Raw genomic sequence first — 24,610 nt, forward strand, 5'->3', positions numbered from 1 at the left:
CATCAAGGGTTCTTAATTTGGAGAGGAAGCATGATAGAGAGGCCAGAGCCCAAGATCTGGGGTGGAATGGCCACGAGTTCACAATCCCAACTGGGCCCTTGCGGTGACCTTTGGCAAGTCACTGAATTTCTAGGATCCTCAATTTTCCTCTTCTGGAAAAGGATGCCAGCGGAACCCATCAGTGGACTCCAAGATTTCTTCTAGCGCCAGATGGATGGTCTGCACGGTCTATTACAGTTTGTCCAACCCTTCCAGCCTTTCCCACCCCAAATTGATGGGCCCCAGCTTTGAGCTTTGCTACCTCCAAAATTGCTGCTCCCAACATGCACTTTACATACGGGAACAGTTTTGCCTTGGGTCTTCTATTTTCCCGGGAGATCCAGCCCGGCACTCACTCTTGGGATGATGGGGGGAGGGGTTGCCAAGTGGACACCGCCTCTTTCCCTTTCCCCGCCCCATTTCTGACTTTTTCGGTGGCTTCACGTAGGGCCCCGTTAGGACAAATAATCAGCTGAAGGCCCCAGTGTAAAAAAAAGGGCGGGGAGGCGGGAAGAGCAGGAAACTGGCCCCCTCCCCAAGAATTCGGAGCCCGCCTGGGGGCCCACCTCACCTCGGCTCAAAGGAGAAGGCCCGAGAGGGCACACGTTTCCTGGTCTCTGAAGCTGGGTCCTGGGCTAGCTCTCGGGGATCCCAAAGCCACTGGTGTCCGTTGCGCTGCCCCACCTCTCCCTGCCTCCCTCCAGGACTCTCCCCGAGATGGCGGGGGTTCGGAGGTTTGGGTTCACTTGGGGATAGGCCAGCCGGCGGCTCCCCCGGTGCCAGCTGCTCCTCCCGCCCCCTACCCTGCCCCCTCCTAGTTCACATCTGGATCCTGTTCCGCCCCGGCCAGCCTGGGCTCTTCCTCCCCTAACCCCGCCCCCCGTCAGGCTCCGGGGCCGAAGGGGCGGCCAGAAGCCTACCGTACGCGGGGCCCCGGCCCGCCTTGCTCCCCCGCCTCCGTTTCCAGCCCCGACGGGCTCCAGGGCGCGGTCAGAGCCGGGACCAGGCCCCCCGGTCCCTGTCCCTCCTCCGGGTGGCTCGTCAGGTCCAGACGCCCCCGACAGGCAGTCGGGCGGACGGGCTGCCGGGGCCGCAGCAGTGCCTGGAAGATGGACCCCCCGAACCCCCAGAGCGAGCACCGTGCCTCCCGGCCCGGGGCTCATTCGCACCACGTGCAGCAGCGGTGGCGGCGGCTTCGTCGGGGCGGGCGCACCCCCAGCGGGCCCGGGTCCTTCCGAGGGGTTACTAGCCCGCGGCTATCCCGCCACCTACCCTGCCTTGCTCAAGGTGGCGCAGATGGTAAGGAGAGGGCAGGGAGGGAGGCCAGGCCGCGGGGGCTTCTCCCGCCTCCCAGCGGCGGCCCGGGACCCGGAGCATCCCCTCGGGGCCACGTTGGCACCCGGACCGGGAGGGAGCCCAGGGACGCCGGGGGACTGGGGACTCCTCTCCACCGACGCCCCCGCACCTTTCTCCACCGCGCCGCCCTACTCTCCCCCCTCGGCTTCTCTCTCTCTCTCTCTCTCTCTCTCTCTCTCTCTCTCTCTCTCTCTCTCTCTCTCTCTCTCTCTCTCTCTCTCTCTCTCTCTCTCTCTCTCTCTCTCTCTCTCTCTCTCTCTCTCTCTCTCTCTCTCTCTCTCTCCCTCTCCCTCTCCCTCTCCCTCTCCCTCCCTCTCCCCCTCTCCCTCCCTCTCCCCCTCTCCCTCCCTTCTTCCCCTCTCCCTCCCTCTCCCCCTCTCCTCCCCATCCTACACTCTTCAGCCCCCACCTGGAATCCTTGGGGCACCAGCCTCGGGGCTGACTCCTCAAACCCTAGGTCCTCCCTTTCCTCCGGGTTTGTCGGGGCACCTCCACCCTCCCCGAGGGAAAGCAGTCACTCACCTGGAGGGGCCTCTCCCCCTTCCCAACGATGGCGGGCTGCTGCACTGTTGTGAGCTAAGTTTCTCTTATTGGGGGCCTATTAGCAGCTTTGCAGGCTGCCAGTCAGGCGGTCCACAAGCCTTATACACACTCTTCCTCTGGGGACTGCTTGGAGGGATGTTATTCTTGTGGCCCCCACTCTAGAACAAGTGCCTAGGTCAGGTGAAAGCTGGCTGGCTGGCTCTTTGGGGCCCCTGGGAGCCATGGAGGGTTCTAGGGTTTCAGCGAGCATAAAAGCAGGACATAAGCATCCCCGGGAGGTGCTTACAGGACAGAAGCTTGGGGTCCCGATTGTCAGACCCAACACTCATGAGAGCTTAAGGCATTTCAAGGTTCAGAATCAACGTGAGTCATTCAAAACCAAAAAGGTTGGACTCGGGGGACTGAGTTAGGGTCAGAGAGGCCCCCAGGCCCAGACAGTGTGGCTAGTTGGTCGTTTTCTGCTGGGTCTGACTCTTCCCTGACCCTTTGGGGGTTTTCTTGGCAAAGATGCTGGAGTGGTTTGCTAGTTCCTTTTCCAGCTCATTTTATAGAGGAGGAAACTGAGGCAAACGGGGTTAAATGACTTGCCCAGAATCACAGAGCTAGTGTCTGAGGTCAGATTTGAACTCAGGCCCTCCTTACTCCAGGTTAGACACTCTATCCACTGTACCATGTAGCCACCCTTTTGGGAGCTTAATGGCTTACATTTTAAGTTCTTACCTACTCACTACAACTTTTCAGGGTCAGGTAGTACCAATTTCATACATTTTGAGTTGAATGATGCCCATTTGGATGAGGAAATAAATGGAGGCTCAGAGCTTCAGTGACTTGCCTTGACCACACAGCAAGTGTCAGAGGTAGAACCTGAACCAAGGCCTTCTGACTCCAAAACACTACTTTTCCCACTATTTTTTAACCCTTATTTTCTGTCTTAGAATTAATACTAAATAGCAATTCCAAGGCAGAAAGACAGTAAGGACTAGGCAATTAGTCACTTAACTCCAACCCAGGATCATGCAGCTAGGAAGTGTTTGAGGTCAGTTTTGAACCCAGAACCTCCCCATCTCCTGGCCTGGCTTATCTATCCACGGAGCCACCTGGCTCCAACTCCCAACACTATTTCTTAGGAGAGAGACAGAGGTAGGGCAGGCTAGCCTGAAGTTCTGAGGCCTGATAGGGACACCCTCAATAATTAACTTGAGTTGATTTCACCAGGAGGTAAGTCCAGAACCCAGAAGGGTTTCTGGTATTAAAGGGCAATGTGAGTTATTAGTATTATCATGTATTCAAAATTCATTCAACAAGCGTTCTCTTATTCCCTTTAAATATACTTGTATAGTGAGTGTGAATTGGTCTGAAGAGGCCACCTCTCACCAATGCTGTATCACCTGATCAAATGCAAGCTCCACAAGAGCTCCAGTCCCAGCACAGTGCTTGGCACATAGTAGGTACTTAATAAAGGCTTCTTAGTTGTTGATTGAATGCTTTGCCCCTATACTTCTTTTTTATCTAATCTTTTCCAAACCTCCCCTTTCCATTTGGTTCCTCTGCTATTTTCTTTTTTTTTCCTTCTTCTCCTTCAGGCCCATCTATTTGAGATTGCTTCTGAAGTTTAAATAAAAACTTCCAAGGACACTTTTCCTTTAAGGTGATGGTTCAGTCTTGCCCTTTAGAGATGGAAGATCCTGCATTCAAATTTGGCCTTAGACACTTTCTTGCTGTGTGACCCTGGACAGGTCACTTAACCCTCTTTGCCTAGCCTTTACCATTCTTCTGCCTTGGAACCGATATACAGTATTGATTTTAAGAAGGTGAGGGTTGAAAAAAGTTAAAAAGGAAGTGCATCTTGACCTTAAGCTGTTTTTTTTTTGCCATTGAAATGATGGAAACAAATGACTGAGTGGGATGGGAGGTGAGGGGATTGGAGGTGGAGAGAGACAGGGGCTGAACAGCTTTTGTTAAATTGTGACTAAGGACCTGTTTATTTCACAGTCTGAGATCTTTCATGTGCTAACGGTGCTAAAGGCTCATTTAGGTCAGAATCTTAGAGGAATGATGGAGAGTGAAACCGGATGTCCCTGTTGCAGAAGCTGTCAGACTCTCAGTCAGTCATCAGTTTGGTTGAACTAGTTGTTTTCTTCTTTCTTTTTGGTTTCTTGTTACTAGAGGAGAGCTCCCTGATGGAGGTGGGGAGGGTAGTTCCTGGAAGTGAGGCCACAACAAAAGATATCAATAAAAACCTTTCAAATGCTTCTGAAAAAGAAAGCTAACTGGAAATCACACGTACAATGGCATGGTCAGAAGTTAAAATGAAAATATAAAAACTATTCCTTAGTCTCAGAGTAGGATTGGCCACATGGAGACTTCGGTACAAGGTAGCATAGCTTTCTTTAGAACCTATGTTTTTTGAAACTGGTATTAACCCCAGAGGATTACTGGTACAAGAGAAAGAGCACCAGATTTGGAATCAGAAGACCAAAGTTCAAATCCCAACTTTGCATTTTACTCTCTACATGACTTTGGAAAAATGATAACTCTGGGATTCCGTTTCCCCCATTTGGGAATTGAAGAGTTTCTATCAGTTATACTCTGAGATCATTTCTAGCCCTAAATCTATGTTCAGAAATCTGGAATGGGGACATATACATGTTGTTTGGGAAGGATGCTATAATTCTAGGCTTTGAGATGAATTAGTTAACAGCATATGGAGAAACACCTTCCTCCTGGAAATAGCAGCCATGAATCAGCCAAGCACTGCCCCTCAACTAGGATGGAACAACATGGAGACTGATTGAGCTGGTGGAAAATGCTCCAACCTTTGTGTGCCCCCCAATCCAGGCTGTCTCATGCTTAATTGCTCTCTATGACCATTTGCAGGTGGTAAAGAAAGTTCCCGTTGCTCAGAAGACACAAAATAGAACTTTCTAAGTCTTAAGTAGCTTGGGATCTTCTCCTATGGGTTTCCCTCTTTAGAACACTCACAGTAAACCCACAGGATTCCCCATAGCTGCAATTTGGGTAGAAATTATGAATGAAGGCCCCCAATTTCAGGGAAATCCAGGAAGCTGGCAAGACTGGAAAAGAGAAGAATGGCTCACTTGAAGGCCTCAGCAGTGGCAGAGTCACTCACAGAATCCACTCAAGATGATTTTAGTCACTGTCACCACTCTTATCGTTAGCCTTGATTCTCAAACCAAATCTCCTAGAGGCAAGGGTCCCATCATCATTCAAGCAATACAAAAATGTGGGCTACTACTATCCACACAACAAGCTTTTATTACGCACCTGTGATGTTCCTACTATGGGCCAGGCTTACGGGATACAGAGACAAAATAAATCTTCCAACCTCAAGTGGCTCGCATTCTATTGGGGGACAACAATACATACACAGAAAATTAAATAGGAAATAGATCTAGTAATTTCCAGAAAGATCACTAGCAACTGGAAGGCTCCTGATAGACTTCCTGTAGGATGTATTGTTTCACCTGTACCTTGAAAGGAACTAAGAGTACTAGGAGCTAGATTTGAGGAGTGAGTAAATTCCAGGCATGGAGGACCACCTGTTTGGAGGCATGGCGATGGGAAACAGGAAAAGGTGTATGAGGAATAGGAAGCAAGTCATCCATGTCATTGTTGTAATTCTCACAGTGCCAGAGAAGACTAAGCAGTTCCCCTTAAGACTGGGAAGCCCCAATACTGGTGGCTCCTTGTGAATTCCCTCTCCTGCTCCTCCTCCTTTGCCTAAGATGTTTACCAGTGGGTAACAAAATGCTTCTCCTTTTACAAAGTCTGTGAGAAATTCAAACTTAAATCCAGTAGAAATCGAGGGCCGAGAGTATTTCATGTTTTTAATCTTTTGTATCCTCACCTCATAGCAGAGTGTTTTGCACATAGTAGGTGCTTAATAGTAAACAAATAATACACACTTATGGACTGAGCTATAAATGTGTGTCCATCCAAATTTTAGGGGGAAAAAAAACCTCTAAAAGAATCAGAAGAGGGGCAGCTAGGTAGCTCAGTGGATTGAGAGCCAGGCCTAGAGATGGAAGGTCCTGGGTTCAAATTTGGCCTCAGACACTTCCCAGCTGTGTGACCCTGGGCAAGTCACTTAACCTCCATTGCCTAGCCCTATCAATCTTCTGCCTTGGAGCCAATACACAATATTGATTCTAAGACAGAAGGTAAGGATTTTCATAAATAAACAAAAGAATCAGAAGAGAATGTTAGAGGGTGGGATTAGATGATCCTTTGGGGTCTTCTAGCTCTGGAATTTTACTTCAAGCAGTGAATAACATTCTGCAGTATGTTCAACTCTCCCTATTAGAATGGAAACTCTTTGAGGGAATTGGATAGCTCTCTTTTGTCTTTGTATCCCCAGCATGGCCCAGAGGGAGAGCTACATAATCTTTTCTCCCCATTCCTTCATCCCTTTGTTGTCAATACCTATGTGGTTGGTTAACCTCTTTAAACCTCACTTTCCTCCTATGTAAGAGGAAGAGGCAAGTAGGTAGATAGAACACCAGACCTGGGGTCAGGAAGGCTCCTCTTCCTGAGTTCAAATCTGGCCTCAGACACTTTACTAACTGTGTGACCCTGGGAAAGTCACATAACCCTGTTGGCCTCAGTTTCCTCATCTGTAAAATGAGCTGGAGAAGGAAATGGCAAAACACTCCAGTGTCTCTGCCAGGAAAACCCCAACAGGAGTCATGAAGAGTCAGACAGAACTGAAAAAAAACAAACAAACAACAACCACAACCTCCTCAGTTACTTCTATCTCTAAATATATGAAACTCTGAAATCCATTTGGAGATGGCAGCAGCTGCTAATCCACCCTTTTGGCTGCTCTTTCCTTTCTGTATCCCCCACCAGACAGTAATCCAGTGGAAGAAGTTAATTTCCTGCATGCGCATTTCTAAAAGAGAGAAGTAAGTCTTCCTGCTAGTCCATCACTTCTTATGCGAGCCAGAGACCACAGGTCTGTGTCAGTTTCCAGGATGCAGCCACCAGACTTCCTGTCGGCTTCTCTTTGTGGATCAGTGCTCCCATCTTAACTAATCTCCTAAAGTTCCTCCCCACCCAACCTCTCAGTAATAGATCTTCCCAGGCATCTACCAACTCTCCTTCCATCTGTCTCCCTTCTCTCTACCATCTGCTAGGCTTGTCTTGGCCCAGAGCTCTGTGTGATGAGACTCTGTTTGACCCACTGCCCATCAAGTGCCAGCTTTCTCAGTGTTTTCTCTCTCTCCTTCCTTCCCTCCCTCCTTCTCTGTTTCTCTCCCTCTCTCCCCCCTCTTCCACCATATTGGCTCAATGACTTTCCTGTCTCATCACTCACTCTCTGGCAACCTTCCTTCAGGCCCTCTGCAGCTCTGACTCTCGTCCAGCAGCTGGGCTCACCCCACTTGGACTCAAGACAGCTCTGGTTTCTAGGTCCTGTGTTTGCCCCGTCCCTTGCTAAGTGCTTCTGGCACCAACCACCCTGAGTAGGAGCTATCTCCTATAAAAGAAGCATGTGGAGGGCCACTCTCTACGCCAGAGGCACTACTAGCAGAAGTGATCCTCAAGCCTTCTCTGCTGACAAGATACCTAGCCCAGGATGGATCTCAATAACCCAGGGTTCCATCATGGCTCGCTCATTTCCAATGTCCCTGCATAGAAGGCTTTACTAAGACCCCACTCTCTTTGAGACCCTGAGACTAGGGACGCTGAGATCACAAGACCATAGATGGCAAAGTGGAAGGATATTGGAGGTCAACAAGTCAACAACCATGCCATTTTACAGATGAGGAAACTGAGGCTTAACGAGATGAATCAACTTTCCAAGAGTCACACAGCTATTTGAACTTGTGGCTCTATCCACTGGAGAACCATTCTGATAGTCTTTGCCCTTGGGAAGCTTAGAGTCTACTAGCAGATGCAACTTTACACTAGACAGTAGGAACAATTCATCTAAATGCAATTATTTATTAAGTAGGCGCTGGTCCCTCGAGGAGATACAAAGCCCAGTACAAATAGTCCCTGCCCTCAAGGAGTGCACTTTACTAGGGCAAAACACAAAGGAGTTTTTCCAGAGCTGAAGGGAGCACTGCAAAGACTTGTGGGGTTTGGCTTTCGCATTGAGGCTTGAAGGGATCCAGGATTCTATGAGGCAGGAGTAAAGAGGGAGAGCATTCCAGGCAAGGGTTATAGCCTGGGTCAGGAAGCAGCAAATACACCGATTTGACAGGAATGGAGATTGGGTGAAGGCAAGCCCACCTCCTATCTTGACTTTCTCTGGCTTTCTTCAGGACTCAGCTAAAATCCCATTTTGCACAGGAAGCCTTTCTCAGTCTTGAAGTCTAGAATGCCCCCCCCCATTGGATTAGCCGCTTCTTAAGGGCAGGAATTGCCTTTTGTCTTTTTTTGGTACCCCCGCATTTAGCACAGTGCCTGGCACATGGTAGGTACTTAATGATTTTTAAAAATTAAATTACATTTTTGTTTTTTATTTAAATTTAATTAAATGCATTCATTTATCAATTGAAGTCGATTGGCATAGATGCTGAAACAGAAAACCTTTGGACCTTGCCTTAGATATAAAGCAAACCCAGAAAGAGAAAAATAGAACTTTTAAACCCTTCTGTCTCGGAATCAATACTGTGTATTGATTCCGAGACAGAAGAGTTGTAAAGGCTAGGTTGTGGGGGTTAAGTGACTTGCTCAGGGTCACACAGCTGGGAAGTGTCTGAGGCCAGATTTAAACCTAGGACCTCCCGTCTGTAGGCAAGGGAGTAGTTAACAATCCAAGTAGATGTAGATTTCTAAAAGGAGGATCCAAGCTGCCTTTTCCTATGCTTGGATTGGCACATACTGTGTCTGCCTTACATTTGGATTGGTTTGTACTTCAGTCACCCCTTACAAGAGGGCAGGCATGTATGACTAGCAGAAAGGGGGATGAGAGATCATGGGTTCCCTTGAATTAACTTGGCCGCAGTGGCTAAATTCTGGTGGTAAACAAACTTGAGGTCACTCCTCCATTCCCAAGTGTCTCATCCTAATCTCTGTGGCGGGTAATCTGGGAACTGACTTGGGAATCAGCTCCTTGCACCAAAGGAGGCACTGTAAGCAGCCCACAATCCCTATGAGGACACACAAGAGAACCCCCCCCCCCCATTTGATATGTTAGCCGTGAAAGGGCTGGGAGCCGAGAAGCCAGCCGTTCCCGTGGAGCCGGGGTCCCCTCCCCTCCACTTGACACTTGTCCCAGGCATTCCAAGCTGACACAACATATCAGCAAAGTTGTCCGGAACCCAGACGCCGCATTCCTGACCTACAAGAGTGCACATTCCTCTCCTCCTTGCCAAGAGGAACTCTAGAGCCCACCTAAAAGGCTGCAGCCTTAAGCCCGGCTTCTCTATCTGCGTCTTCCACTGCGCCTAAAGTCTCTTTAACAAATTCTCGCAAACATGTTTATTTGGTTCAGGAGCCCCAGAAGGCAGCTGGTCCCAAACATGGGTGACCAGTTTCACTCGCCAAATATGGGCGTGTAGCAGAAACTCAGATGACTGTGCAGGCTAGGAGGCTCAGTGGATATGGGCTGGGGGACAAAAAGCACCTGGATCTGCCTGTCCAATTGGAGGGGAGTCGCAATATGCCCTTTTAGAGCCCCTGTGGTGCTCTCCTGAACAACGCTGTGCTATGTGCCTGGCCCCCTGGCTTGAGAACAACTCTCCAAAGGCTTTTTCTTCCCCTAGTCACATTCTTTCTCAGGGCCAGGGTGTAATTACATCCCAGCAGCCCCCATTGTCGGCCCTCTGGCCCATTTTGCTCCTAACACAGAACTGGTGGCCTGGCAGCATGTCTTATGGGTAAGGGAAGAGAGTGTTGAGAACACTTACAGATCTTTCCCCAATTAGAAGTGAATAAGTAGGAAGACTCATTCTTGCAGCCCATGGCAGTACGCTTTGGTGCTGTCATTAAGTTACTGATTAGGAAAGAATAATCCCAAATCTTGAACGTCTGCCCCCATGCCCACCAGAGGCATTCTTTCCCCCAGGGGTGTGTGCACACATCCAGGGGTGCAGCCAGACTAGTATACTGGATCTCTCCTGTGGCCCCAACCCTGAAGGTGCAGAGCAGGGTGTAAAACACAAATAGCAAATACACTAAGTCCTATTATCAGGGTCGAATAAGCCTGGGACCCCAAACCACTGATTGGACCAAAAAACTATTGATTGGCAAAGGGTCCTTTCTTGGTTCAGCTAGTTCCAAAAGTCAATTAAGGGTTATTTCTTCTGCTGGCCTGAGGTCAATCACAAAGGCTTTTTTTTTTAACCTTTACCTTTTGTCTCAGATTCTGTTTTAAGAAAGAATAGCAGCCAGGACTAGGAAATTAGGGTTAAATGACTTGTCCAAGGTCACACAGCTAGGAAATGTCTGAAATCAGATTGGAACCTAGGACCTTCCAACCCCAGGGCTGGTGTCCTATCTACTATGCTCCCTAAGCTGCCCCATGGAGTAATCCTATGTTTACTGTGCCATGCAGCGCTGGAAAGTGACTCAGTTTGTCTCTATGCATCAAAACATCTCTGGCCCATAGATTCTGGCATTTCAGTATAGGCACTCTGCAGGTGTTCAGATGGTAGGGCATCTGCTCTCAGGCCCCTTTTATCCCAGCCTCCTTCCACAAGAAAAGATACATAAATACCATGAGCAGACCAGGACCAGCAATAATACCATCCGCAGCTTACAGAAGAGGGAGCAGGTCTCACACACACACACACACACACACACACACACGATTAATATAACAATGTTACAAGAGGTGAGTAAGGAAACCCAACACAGCAGTAGCTTTAGGCAGCATCCATGCTCTTGGGGGGGCCCCCAAGTCCTTCCTGTGCACCTATATCGGACAGCTGCCCAAGGATCAGGAAGGATCTCTGGCGGTGTTTTCTCAGCTCTCTCCAGGGTCCTGGGCACTGGCTGAGATTCTCTAGATAATGCTCGTAAGTCCCTCGGATGGTAAGATTTGGCATAATTTAGTAAATGTGACAAAATCTAATTAGGCTGGTCTTTCAGGAATTAGGTCAAATGGTAAAAGCCTGTTCAGACCTTATGGAAACAATCTTATTCTTGAGAGGAATCCACACTTTTATCTCCTAATTATCATGCAGAGACTTCAAATTGGGGAGGAAAAAAAGAAGCGATTTACACAATCTTTACAATTACTAACGAAATTTTACATTTAAAGCCTTTCATCCAGATATTTTAGGAGCTCATTTCTAAGCATCTTTGGAAACATTTTGAAAGTTGTGTGTGTGTGTGTGTGTGTGTGTGTGTGTGTGTGTGTGTGTGTGTGTGCGCGCGTGCATGCCTGTATCTTGTTGTTTTCTCAAAATTTACTATTCCAGTAAAATTTTAAAAACACTTTTCCATCTTGATCCCATTCCTCTGTTTGAGGACCCACACACACACACAGGATGGCAAGTCTAAGAACTTTTTTACTTAGTTGCTCAGGATACGGAGTCGACCACAAATTCAGATTAAACAGTAAAATCTTTCATACTTGCATCCTGTAACAGTAACTCAGATATTTAGTATTAATGTGATGATCAATCGATCTTATATTACAATGACAAAACTGCCCCTATTTACCTGCCCTGATAATAAAAATTTGCTATGAAAGGAAAAAAAGGACACAGTTATGACAATATCAAGACTGTCCCTCTAAGACACTCACCTGACCTAAGTCACGACAGGGGAAACCCGGCTTAGCTTTGATTGATTTTAGGCATGAATCATAGTTAATGGCCACTCATCAGCCAAGTTCCACGTTATTTACAGGATATGATAGCCAGGCTCGGAATTAGCCAGGTAGGAAAATTTCTTGTTCAGAAAGGAAATAATGGGAAACTGAGTCAAGGGACTCCTCCTTTGCCTTCTGAAGTTTTCAGGCTACCCTCCCTTTGGGCACTATATGACATTCTTTATGAATGATGAATTATTGGCTTAAGAGAAGTTCAGACAATCATACCTGAAATCAAACTCAATACTAAACTGCATTTCCATGAGAATTTGCCTCCACTAACAAATTTATACTTAGCACAGCTCGGGTCAGGGCATTATTATTTTTTTCTCATGTTGCAAAAACATCAAGCAAAACTTAGCAGCAGCCAGATGACAGCAATCCAGTTGAATGCATTTTCAAATGATCTTCCATAAAAAATCGTTCCTCGGCATTCTATACTAATCGCATCTAAGACCCAATGTGTAGTAATCCAGGGTAGGATAATTATATTCAATTTAACAATAATAATAGCTAATATTTATACAGTGCTTTAGCATGTGCCAGGTGCTATGTTGTGCACTTCATAATTATTGCATTAGATGATTCTCACAACAATCCTGGCAAATAAATGCCTTCATTATCCCATTTTACACTTGAGGAAACTGGCAAACAGGTAAAGGGACTTGCGGAAGATCCCACAGCTAATAAATTTCTGAGATCAGCTTTTAGCTCATTCTGATAGATGTAATTTCTGAGAACGTCTCCTTTCTGGCAAATATCAAAAGTATCGCATATTCGGTTCTAACTTACCACGAGTGTTCTAGTGGAAGAAGTACAGCTCACTGTGAATGAGACCACATAATTTTGTTTGAGGGCAGAAACTTCAATCAAATCAAATCTGGGTTTACAGTCTCAAATGGTAGCTTTCCTACCAGGGCCTTAAACTACAGACATCTCCATTTTTAGAGCCCACAGCTTCCAGTTAGTAAACTTATAATTTAATAGGCAGTAGCCTAGTCCATCTGAAATTGCTAACAGGAATTTATTTTATTTTATTTTATTTTTGTCGTGCAAAACATTTCTATATTGGTCGTTGTTGTAAGAGCACACTCATACCTAATGAAATCCTATCAATACACTGATGGGAAAGATAGCATGCTTTGTTCTTTCTCTGGAGGTCCTTAGTCTTTCAGGATTGTTCCAGATCATTGCATTGCTGAGAGTAGCCATTGTCCAGTATTGCTGTTACTGTATATAATGTTCTCCCGGTTCTGCTTTTATTTTGCTCTGCGTCGGTTTCTGCAGATCTTTCCACCTTCCTGAAATAATCCAAGTCATCACTTCTTGTGGCACAGTTGTATTCCATCACGAACACATACCACGATTTATTCCGCCATTTCCCAGTTGATGGACATCTCCTCCATTTCCAATTCTTTGCTACTACAAAAACAGTTGCTATAAATATTTTTGTAGAAGTAGGTCCTTTCCCCTTTTTATTATCTCTTTGGGATGCAGACCTAGTAGGGTTGTTACCTGATCAAAGAGTATGTGCAGTTTTAGAGCCCTTTGAGCATAGTTCTAAATTGTCCCCAGAATGGTTGGATCAATTCACAACTCCACCAGCAATGCATTAGTGTCCCATTTTTGCCACATCTCCTCCAGTATTTATCACTTTCATTTACCAATCTGGTAGGTGTGAGATGGCACCTCAGCATTGTTTTAATTGCATTTCCCTAATCAAGAGGGAGGTAGAACATTTTTCATATGATTACTGATGGCATTGATTTCTTCTTGCCTTTATTCCTATCCTTTGACCATTTGTCAATTGGGGAATGGCTTGTTTTCTTATAAATGTGAGAAATGAAACCTTTATCAGAGAAATGTGGTACAAAACTTGTCCCCGGTTTGTTGTTTCCCTTCTAATCTCAGTTACATTGGTTTTGTTTGTACAGAAGCTTTTTAATTTAATATAATCAAAATTATTTATTTTCTCTTCTAATACTCTCCTTATCTCTTGCTTGGTCATAGATAAATTCTTCCCTTCTCCAAAGATCTGCCAGATAAACTATTCTGTGTTCCCTTAATTTATTTACAGTATCACCTTTTATATCTGTCAATTTTGATTTTGCCTTGATATGGGGTGTGAGATATTGGTCTATACCTAGCTTCTGCCATATTGTTCTGCCAGTTGTTTTCCAAATTTCCCAGCAGTTTTTGTTAAATAGGGACTAATAGGAATTTTAAAAGAAGTTTTCTCTACAAATTACCCCCTTACTCAAGAAAGCCAAGTTTTCACAGATGATCATCATGATGTGGGAGAGCTGGTGAGGAAAACCTGGGCCTGAAGGGGCGCCTGCTTCACGAATGACGCGGCTCCAGTAATTCCTGGAGCTTAAAAAATACAAAAATGGATTACGTTTATTGCAGTTTAAGTAATGGAGTTGAGTGAGTGGCAGGGAAGGCAGGAGCAGGTGGAATACTGCCTCCCAGAGGAGATGGAGCTTGAGATACTTAAAACCCTCCTAACAACAGGGCCTACGTGACTAGAGATGGGATGATGGAGTGATGTTTTGGGGACTCTGGGACCCAAGATGGGTCATGTGCTTATGTCCTATGCCTCAAAGTCAAAAGGGGGTGAGCTTGTCCAGTTTAAGGGATGGTTAGATATCTGAACTCAAAACAGAAGAGGTTCCTATATGTTTTCATCAAGAATGAGGGGAGAGGGGGCAGCTGGGTGGCTCAGTGGATTGAGAGCTAGACCTAGAGATGGGAGGTCCTGGGTTCAAATCTGGCCTCAGATACTTCCCAGCTGGGTGACCCTGGGCAAGTCACTTAACCCCCATTGCCTACCCTTACCACTCTTCTGCCTTGGAACCAATACACAGTATTGACTCTAAGACAGAAGGTAAGGACTTAAAAAAAAAAAAGAATGAGGGGAGAGGCCAGAGGGAATATTCCTCTCAGCTCAAAGTCACCTCCCCTCAAAAAGGAATTCTTTATGTACTCTCTGGCCTGGGATACCCTTTGGATTTTGGGGTGTCTGGAGGAGGCCCGTACCCCCATATCAATCATACAGTATTGCTGTTACTGTGTACAACGTTCTCCCGATTCTGCTTATTTCACTCTGCGTCATTTCCCACAGATCTTTCCAGCTTTTTCTGAAATCCTCCTCCTCACCTTTTCTGATAGCACAATAGTATTCCATCCCCATCATATATGACAATTTGTTCAGCCATTCCCTAATTGAGGAACATCCCTTTCGTTTCCAATTCTTTGCCACCACAAAGAGCAGCTATCAATATTTTTGTACAAACAGGTTCTTTCCATTTGGGGTTTTCTTGGCAAAGATACAGATGAAGAAACTCGAGTTAACTGGGTTAGGTGACTTGCCCAGGGTCCTACAAGTAGTGTCTGAGTTTAGATTTGAACTCGTGAAGATTAGTCTTCCAGACCCAGCACTCTATCCACTGTGGTGCCCCTGGTGTTACAGGTTAGCATTATTTCAAAGTTTACAGTCCAAGTAGATGGACTACTAAAAGGGGATCGAAGCACGTGGTGCTCCCCTTTCCTACGCTCCAGTTGGCACATACTTGGGCTGTCCTATGTTTGGATTGGCTAATACTATTTTCACCCCTTACAAGAGGGCGGGCACATACAACTAGCAAAGAGGGTTGGGAGATCAGTCACTTGGATTAACTTGACTGAGGTTCCCAAATTCTACACATCACCTTCCTCCCCTCCCTGCCTGCACTCAGTAAATCCCAGTAGGTCCCTATGGCATCTAGGAACAAATACAAAACATTTTGTTTGGCATTCAAAGCCCTTTATAACCTGCTCCTGCTCCCCTCTACCCTTTCTCCTGCTTTTCTTCTCTGATCTAGTGACGCTGGCCTCTGTCTCTCGGCCCTGGTTGTCCCCCCAACCCTGGACTGCACTGCTCTCCCTCCACAGTTCAGACTACTGACTCTGGCTTAAATCCCACCTTCTCCCAGAAGCCTTCCCCAGCCCCTCTGAATTCCAGTGCCTGCCCGCTGCTCATTACTGTTTATCCTGTGTGCAGCCAGCTTTGCATATATTTGTTCAATTGCTGCCTCCCCCAGTAGATTGTGAGCTCCTAGAGGGCAGGGATTGTCTTTTTGTAAATAGTACAGTGACTGTAACCCTCTGTTGTTAAGTCATTTTTCAGGGGTGTCTTAACTATCTGTGACCCCATTTAGGGTTTTCTTGGCAAAGATGCTGGGGTGGTTTGACATTTCCTTCTCCAGCTCATTTTACAGATGGGGAAACTGAGGCAAACAAGATTAAATGACTTACCCAGGATCACTTAGCTACTAAATGTCTAAGACCAGATTTGAACTCAAGTGGCATCTTACACAATCAAGGCATAGCACTACATCCGCTGTACCACCCTGCTGTCCATATGTACCTGGCACATAGTAGGCACTTAATAAGTGTTTATTGATTGATTTGAGGGATGATTTTTTAGGGAGATGGGCATCACCCTCTCCCTCAGTCATTTTGAAAAATCAATCACATTTTATATTTTGTTTTTATTTTAAAGTCTTTCTTTTGAAGGGCTTACTCAAAGCAAGAACTATTTCTTCTTTTTCTGCACTTTTCAGGCTTAGACTACTGAGAGAAAATGGAAATCCAGAGGCAAATTTGACATGAAAGAAAAAACCAGTGGAGAGCAATTCTCCATTTGCTAAGTAGAGACAAAAAAGATCAAAAAGGCCTTCCCAATTAAATATGCCTCCAGGCCACATGGTGGAGATTGAGTGGATGTCCCCAGACCTTTCTGAAGCTTTTGTGTACCTAAGCAGTCTCTGGCCAGGCTGGTCTTCTTAGGGCCAATAGACCCTGAGCCTTGCATGCTAAGTGATGGGGACCACCCACCTTAATAAAATGCCTTTAAAAAAATTAATATTTTCTGCTAGTAGTGAGTGCCTTCAGATATACTCAGCCTGGAAAATCTGCTTGGAAATCATAAATTCTTCTTCTCTTGTCTTCATTCTTCCAACCTCCCTTTATAACAAAGCAGCAGTCGCATTTGGTATTAAGATTGGATCTGGGGGGCCTGAACACTTGGGAAAAGAGTGGCAGAGAGCTGGAAGGTTTCGTGCCTCAAGGAATTGGGTTGGCTCAACCTTCAGGAGTGTTTTTGTCTTCATTTAAATTGATAGCACTGGCAATTTTCCAGGGTTGTGGAAATTATGCAAGGAAGAAAGAAAAAACTAAGTCTGCTTGATTCAAGTATGTATGAGATCATTTTCTACTTTTTCTCCATTTAATACCATGCTTTCTAAGGATTGTTCACTAGATGTCATAGCCTGGATAATACATTTTTTCATCCACTTTGTTTTTCCTGTGTGAATAATAATGGTGTTGGTAATGGTGATAGCATTTAATAATAATATGATGGAAAAAGTTCAAGAAGTGGGAAATGAGGAGAGTTCAAGGTGGTAGATTATAGATCTGAGCTTGAAGGGACCTTAAAGGCTATTTAAGTAACTTACTCATTTTAGAAATGAGGAAACTGAAGTCTAGGAAAGTAAAGTGATTTGAATATAGGGCTGGAAGGGACCTTAGAGGTCATCTAGTCCAACTCTGTCATTTTATTTATGAGGAAACTGAGGCCCAAAGAGGGGAAGAATCTTGCCCAAGATAACCTAGAGAAGTAGGAGAACCAGAATTTGAACTCAGATCCTGGGATCAGTTCCAAATTCTGTGCTCTTCCCATTCAACCTCCATGAAGCTTTAGGGCACATATTTTTGGCAAATACCTTATCTTTGGTGCTTTAATATACTCAGAAATGCCCCCTTCCAAATTTGAGGAGCAGAAGGGTATAATGGATCTGAGCACTTTGGAATCAGGAAAAACCTGGGTTTGCATATGACTTCTGTTATTTACTAGCTGTATGACCCTGGGCAAATCATTTAACCTCTGCCTCTGTTTTCTCATCTTTCAAATAAGGTTATGTTGGCAAATCTGTGTGCTGGGGGGAGAGGGGGCTGCTCCCTGCCCCCTCTCCCCAGGGCCTGAGGACATTTCTCACATGACCTACCCCTCTGCTCAGCAGCCCAATGGGAACACTTCCTCCCCTGTCTGTGATAAGAGTGGGTGGGGCTCATGTGCCATGTGAGGGTTGTAATTTGGACACTTGGTCTCTAAGGTCTCTAAAAGGCTCACCATCACTGAATAAGGAATTGGACTAGATCCTCTCAAAGGTCTCTTATAACTATAAATCTATGGTATGATAGTAGTCCCAATGAATGTCAGAGCTAGGAGGGACCCCAGGGTCTTTTCCAACCCCTTTATTGACTGATGAGGAAGCCTTGATGCCTGGAGGGGGAAAGGGATTTTCCTAAGGTCACATAGAGAATTAGTGTCCGAGCCAGGACCCACACTGGAGCCTCTTAAAGTCCACCCTAGCCTGAGAGGGAAAGCAGGTTGCTTTTTCTCCTGACTCCATCAGTGTGTGGCTCTTGGGACCGGAGAGAGAGATTGCTTCATTAAACATTCATTCAGTGAGGGTTCTCTGAGAATATATGGCGGCAGTTTCTATCACTTGCCTTCTCCATTCTCAGAGTCTTTTGAGAGACTTACTGAGGCAGAATCTGGGAGGCACCTGATGGTTCCTTCCCGAGTATCTGATAAAGGCATCAGAGGAATTCCAAAAATCTTGATTAGTCAGACAACGATGGGTCAGAAATTGATTTTTCTTATCGCTCTAATATGGGATTGTAGTAATCAAAAATGATGACTCCAATGACTCTCGTTCTCCAATTCTGTAAAAATAAATTAAGGATTCAGCACTGGCTCTGGATATTCTGAGGGCTTTAATTTTTTAATTTCAGGAGCCAAGAGAATAATAATTTTGTTGTAAATGTTGCCCATGACCAGATTTCACAAAGCAACAATACGTACCACTTGCTGATTGGATCGGGGCCAGGACTCTTCTCATTGCTGTGTGTGTGCTATAGTCTGATCCCCAAAAAGTGCTGTTTTAAGGTTTCATTTGGTTGAGCTCCATGGATTGGATGTGGGGCATATGCATGCGTGTGTGTGTGTGTGTGCGTGTGAGCACACGTGTGCTAAACTAGAGATGCTCTAAGATCCTGTTAGCTGTGACTTTGTGTCCCATTTAGCCTTGACAGTCTGGGTTCGAAAGGTCTTCTCAGCCCTTGATGTTCCTTCCGTTAACCTTATTCTGTACTCACGATGTTGAACTTTTCCTTCTTTTGCCACCTTATTATCTTTGAAAGGGCAAATTAAGAGTATAATAAATGCACACATTATGCAGACCATCTGCCCTAACCCAGATGTCCATTGCAGGCTGTGTTAAATCCCTTCTCCTTTGGGGTTTGGATCTAGATGTAAATAATGCTTGAGCATCCTGCCCTGGATGGCTAGATATTTTGGAATGAACACAAAGCATCATGGAGCCATTTCGGAAACTTTTTCTGAGAGGCCCCGAGTTTCAGCTTTTGCCTCTAGATCCAGATAGATGAATGAATGATGGCAGTTGATCAGGAGTGGTTGCTGGTGGCGTAACCACCAGGAAGGTAGGTGCTGACTGGCTAACAAACTAGCCCATCACCCAGCTCTGACAATATCTGCAGTGTTCTCCAGCCATAGTCCCCCTCCTGTCTAAGGAAAGGTACGCAGGCTCTGGTGTCACTAAGGACAATGCATAGTGGAGAAGCTGTGGATGGACCGGCCAGAGGACCGAAGCTCAAATTCCACTGGAATTTGACACCTGATGCCTGTGTGACCAGAGGCAGGTGGCTTAACTGTTCATCATCTGGTGCAGCCATCTGTAAAATGGAGAGAATGATGCCATCCGGAGGGTTGCTAGGAAGAGAATTATTAATATAGTTGATATTTAGCTAGCACTTCAACAATGCTGGCCGTAAGCATCATTGTTCTTCTTGTTTTGCAGATGGGGAAACTGAGACAGGCAAAAGTTCAGTAACTTGCCCACAGTCACACAGTGGGTACATGTCTGAGGCAGGATCTGAATTCAGATCTTTCTGCAATTCACTTTATAAGATCAGTGCATTCCTTACAAAGTCATGGAAAGAATCTATAATTGCAAATAGAAATTGGTCATCTTGGTTTTGCTTTTTGACGCTGGGTCTCCCTATTTGGCCCAGGCCGTGGAAATTCAGCAGCCTCTCAGGAGCCCAGCCTCAGGCATAGGAGCCTGGGTCACCCCTACTTGGGCAGCCTGGTGCTTCTCTAATGCCAAGGTCTCGCCACTCTGGTACAGGTCTTAACTCGGACCCTGACTGGCAGCTTCAGCTCAGCCCCACTGTGATTTAGAACTCTCTGAATGCAACGAATCCACCATGTCGCGATTCCTGGCCTGGGCCACCGTGCCCAGTTTGGGTTTAAATGTGTCAAGGATCTTGGCATCTATGAGCCCCGGCTCTTTTAGAGACAGGCTCTGGGTTTATTGCCCTGAGCATGGGGGAAAGGGGGCTCAGTTTCCTCATTTGCAGCATGAGGGAGTTGAACTGGGTGAAGATGAAGCTTCTTTCCAGTCGGAAATCTGGTCCGTTTTGGGTGTCTTCTGGTAAAAGCTGCAAATAGTCTCCCAAATGAATTTGCTTCCTTACTGAAGATTTCCTGTGTTGAGTTTGCCTGAAGTAGGGCAGCCCTCCCTGGGGTTTCAACTGGGGCTCCCAGAGAAGTAGAAGGGAGAAGAAGATGGGAAATCTCCCCGGCTCTGCCCTCAGGGGCAGGCTGCTGATGGCAGATGGGCGAGCCAAATCGGGGTTCAGGCCTCATATCTTGGGGCCCCCTTGGCTAAAGGACGGTCTCAGTTTTGGTCCCTGGCTAATTACTTCTTCCCACTATTCTCCTGGTGATCATTTCCCTGTTTATCACCTCAGGGAGAAGTCAGCCGAGGAAGGAAGATGCCCCAACCCCTCTAGCCCCTGAGCTAGCTCCTCCTGAGCTCCACAAGGAGTCCAACTGGCCATCTCTATTCCGTGAATGAAGCCTTCCATCTGAGCCTTTGTCCTGGCCACCCCCCAAGGCTGGAAGGTCCTCACTCCTCCCCTCCCCTCCTAGAGCCCCCTTTGCCTTCAGCTCTAGGACTACACTGGCCCTTCCATGGTCCCCCCACTGAAATCCCTATATATTTATTCTGATTACGCTTCCCATTGTGTTCTGGAATAGACTATTACGGCCATGTCATGGTATAGTAGAGCAAGAGGGCAGCAAGGTGGTACAATGGATAGAGTTTATTTATCTAGCACTTCAACCATGCTGGCCATAAGCACTATAGTTCCTCTTGTTTTGCAGATAGAGAAACTGAGGCAGGCAAAAGTTCAGTCACTTAGGCTTAGTTAGACTCAGGAAGACTCTTCTTTGTGAGTTCAAATCTGGCCTTATACACGTGCTAGCTGTGTGACCCTGGGCATGTCACTTAACTTATTGGCCTCAGATTCCTCATCTGACAAATGATCTGGAGAAGAAAATGGCAAACTAGTATCTCTGCCAAATGGGGCCACAAGGAATCAGACACAACTGAACTCACAAGAAAGACATGGTAGATACAGTGTCAGACAATAGAAACAGGGCTTGGGAGGCCACATAGTGCCTCCTACAACCACGACTGAACATGATCTAGTCGGGGTTATGTTTTTATTCCTCGCGTTAAACACGCCCGTTTACACTTTAATTGCATTGCGGCTGTTCTCGAGAGTTTCCTGGCCCTTGGGCTGAGAACTTCACACTTCTGGGATAGTGTAGAAGAGCCGATCACATATACTGCAAAGAGTCTACGTAATTATAGTACGTAATGGGATAGTATAAACATAATAGCCTGAATTTGTTTTTAAGTACAAGTTAGCGCATTAGTTTGAATATGCTATACTATTAGATATTATAATAATATGAGAATGTTGTGATTATGAGAAGATAATGGAGTCTATAAACTACACCTTTATGCTATATATAATTATAGCATGTCATAAATAATATTATAGTATATTAAAGTTTCTTATCTCAGGACAGTTAAGTGGCTCAGTAGATAGAAAGCCAGACCTGGAGGTGGGAGGTCCTGGGTTCAAATCAGGCCTCAAACATTTCCTAGCTCTGTGTCCCTGGGCAAGTCACTTAACCTCCGTTGCCTGGCTCTTGCCCCTCTTCTGCCTTGGTACTAATACTTCATATAAATTCCAAGATGGAAGGTAAGGGTTTCAAACACACAAACAGCCCTCCCCCAACAGAAGGCAAGTTCCTGGAGGGCAGAGTGGCTGTGTTCTTGGTATTTATACCCCACACTCTGTCTAGATCAGGGCTGGCACATCAGAGGTGCTTGATAAATACTCAATTGATTGTGAAATTTAGGTGGAAATCGCTAGCTTTAATACCTTTTTGGCACCTGCTCGGTGCCTTCCACAAGGAGGCGCCTTGAATAAATGTTCGTAGAATTGAGTTAAATGAGTAATTCTTATAATGCCTTTTTGGGAAGAAGGTCCAAACCCATAAGTGAGATTATCCTAAGTTTGGTTTATCCACAGTTTAGAGGATTTCGTGTTGGGTGGGACTTTAGATGAGGAAACTGAGACCCACAGAGGGGAGGGTGGATGGCTTCTGACTCCCGTTTTTAAACATTTACAAAGCCTCTTCTTGAATACACGGGATAAGAGGCCCTAGATCTAGGATGGGAAGAGACATGAGAGTTCATCTAGTCTAGTTACCTCCTTCTGAGGCCCAGAAATGTTAACTGATTGCCCAGTGTCACATGGAAAGGAAGTGGTAGAGGTGGGATTTGAACCCTGAGCCCTGGCCTTCTGAGACTTGAGGCTTACCTCTGAGGCAACTTCTACTGATCCTTTAATAACAATAATAATAGTTGACATTTATTATAGCACTTTTAAACTTCCTACTTAGTCATAGCAGAGGCAGGATTCAAACCCAGCACAGTGGATTGCACATCCCTATGATTGGGTGACATTGATATAGTCCCTTCTAAGATTTGCACTGAAGAGAGAGCAGAGGCGCTGGTCAGGTGCACAACTAGGAAACACCAGAGGTTAAATTCGAACCCAAACCTTCACTTACTCTTAAGCCCAGCATGCTCTCCTATTCTTGGTCTTCTGGCTTGTTCCTGGCCAGGTTAGCTTGAAGAGACTCTATTAATCACTGATCTTTGTTGTTCACTGGCCTTTCAGAGCCTCCCCCACCCACCCACCCACCATGGCTCTGGTAGGGGGATGGGGGGAGACCTGCGCTTCAGGGGCGGCTGAAAGGCTCCTTTGTCCAGGTCCGGGTATCATGTTTGAGCAGCAGCCAGAGGCAGGGTGTGACTTGGCAGGCTGAGTAGCAGCGAGATGGGATGGGATGGCATGCTGTGAGAGCCCGCAGTCCAGAAGCCCTGGGCTTACCTGGTGACCTTTAGAAGGGGCAGGGGGGCTTCTGAGAGGACTTTACTCTGCATGGGGGGCAGAGAGCAGGGCACCCCATCACCGGCGGCTCCCCTGTTAAGCCCAGGTCTGCCCTGATTAAGAGCAGCTTTTGCTATACCCCAAACCCCACTGCCACTTCCCCAGTACAAGGTATGATAATAGGGACTCTTGGCATGGGGAGAAAACAAGGAAAAAGGGAAGGGGGGCCTCTGAGATGTGTCTGTGCTGCCAGCTGTCCCCAGAAAACCTGTCTTGCCTCCCTGGGGACAATGGGATGAAGGGCAGCAAGGAGAGCAAGGCAGGCTTTCTGCTTCCCACAAGGCACCTTGGAGAGCAAAGCATGGAGGCAGGGTATGTAGCACAGTGGAATGTGCTGATTTGGCGTCAGAGAACCTGAGTTCAAATCCCAGCCTTGGACAAATGATTTCCTGGACCCTACTTCCCTACTCTGTAAAATGCAGTCCTGTCCAGCCCCAAATCTGTGATCCTTTGTGCTGTATTTATTCCTTGGGGGGTGAGGGGGCAGCAGGGCAACCTTCTATGAGAAGAGGAGATGGTAACACTTTTTGTTTTCCAAAATTTAATCAGATTCCTAGGTAGAGAACCAGCAAAGAATCATAGGTATGGAGGAGACAGTGACCTGGACATTTTTATACCCCACCCCCCCAACAGGAAGGAACTCCAGGGAAGAATTAATTTAGTAGAATATAAACTCCTTGTGGGCAGGGTGCTATCATTTAAAAATGTATACTCCCCAGGAGCTAGTATAGGCAGAGAGACGGTAGAAGGGATGGAGTGCTGGGTCTGGAGTCAGAAAGACCCGAGTTCAAATCCAAACTCAGACATTTACTAGTTGTGTGACCCTGGGCAAGTCACTTCACCTTTGTGTTTATTTCTTCAACTGTAAAATGGAGGTAATAATAGTACCCACCTCTCAAACTTGTTGAGAGGATCCAATGAGAAAAGTATTTATAAGGCACTTTCCAAATCTAAGCACTGACTTTGTGCCAGGCCCTGGAGATACAAAGTCAAAAGTGAAACAATCTTTGCCCTCAAGCACCTAATCTTGGTGGGAGGAGTACAATATATGCACATGTATAAAAGTCTATACAAGACAGGAGATACAGTGAACACACACGCAAGAATGTATAAGAAAACATCAGGAAAAGAGATCCTAGCCTTGAAGGGACCTCAGAGGCCATCTAGTTCTATGCCTTCATTTTGCAAATAAGGAAACAGAATTAACAGAGGTTACATGACTTGTCCAAGGTCACCCAGGCAGTATGTTCCCTCCTCGGACTCCAGTCCAGCCCTTTCCATCACCCCTGATGCCTTCTGATGAAAGCCATTCCATCCCAGTAACAATCCCTTTGGGGTATTTCTGTACCTGCCCCGGGGATGGTGTGTTTAAGCCTGGGTCACAGAAACATCAGCCTGGTTTTGATGGGTGGCACGCAGCACCCCCGCTTTGGTCCGTCC

The 24,610-nt window shown here is 46.2% G+C and overlaps 1 protein-coding gene across 1 annotated transcript in view; it reads left to right on the forward strand.

The window, feature by feature from the left end:
• Positions 1-756: 756 nt before the first annotated feature.
• The window catches only part of CMTM7 (CKLF like MARVEL transmembrane domain containing 7), a 53,468-nt gene continuing 29,614 nt past the window's right edge, over positions 757-24,610 (forward strand). Inside the window, exons 1-2 of the mRNA XM_007505220.3 lie at positions 757-773; positions 858-1,338. Of these exons, the coding sequence (XP_007505282.2) occupies positions 757-773; positions 858-1,338 (498 nt within the window). The remainder of the gene's footprint in view (positions 774-857; positions 1,339-24,610) is intronic.

Source organism: Monodelphis domestica, chromosome 5 (genome assembly GCF_027887165.1).
Source record: "Monodelphis domestica isolate mMonDom1 chromosome 5, mMonDom1.pri, whole genome shotgun sequence".
Lineage (NCBI taxonomy): Eukaryota > Metazoa > Chordata > Mammalia > Didelphimorphia > Didelphidae > Monodelphis > Monodelphis domestica.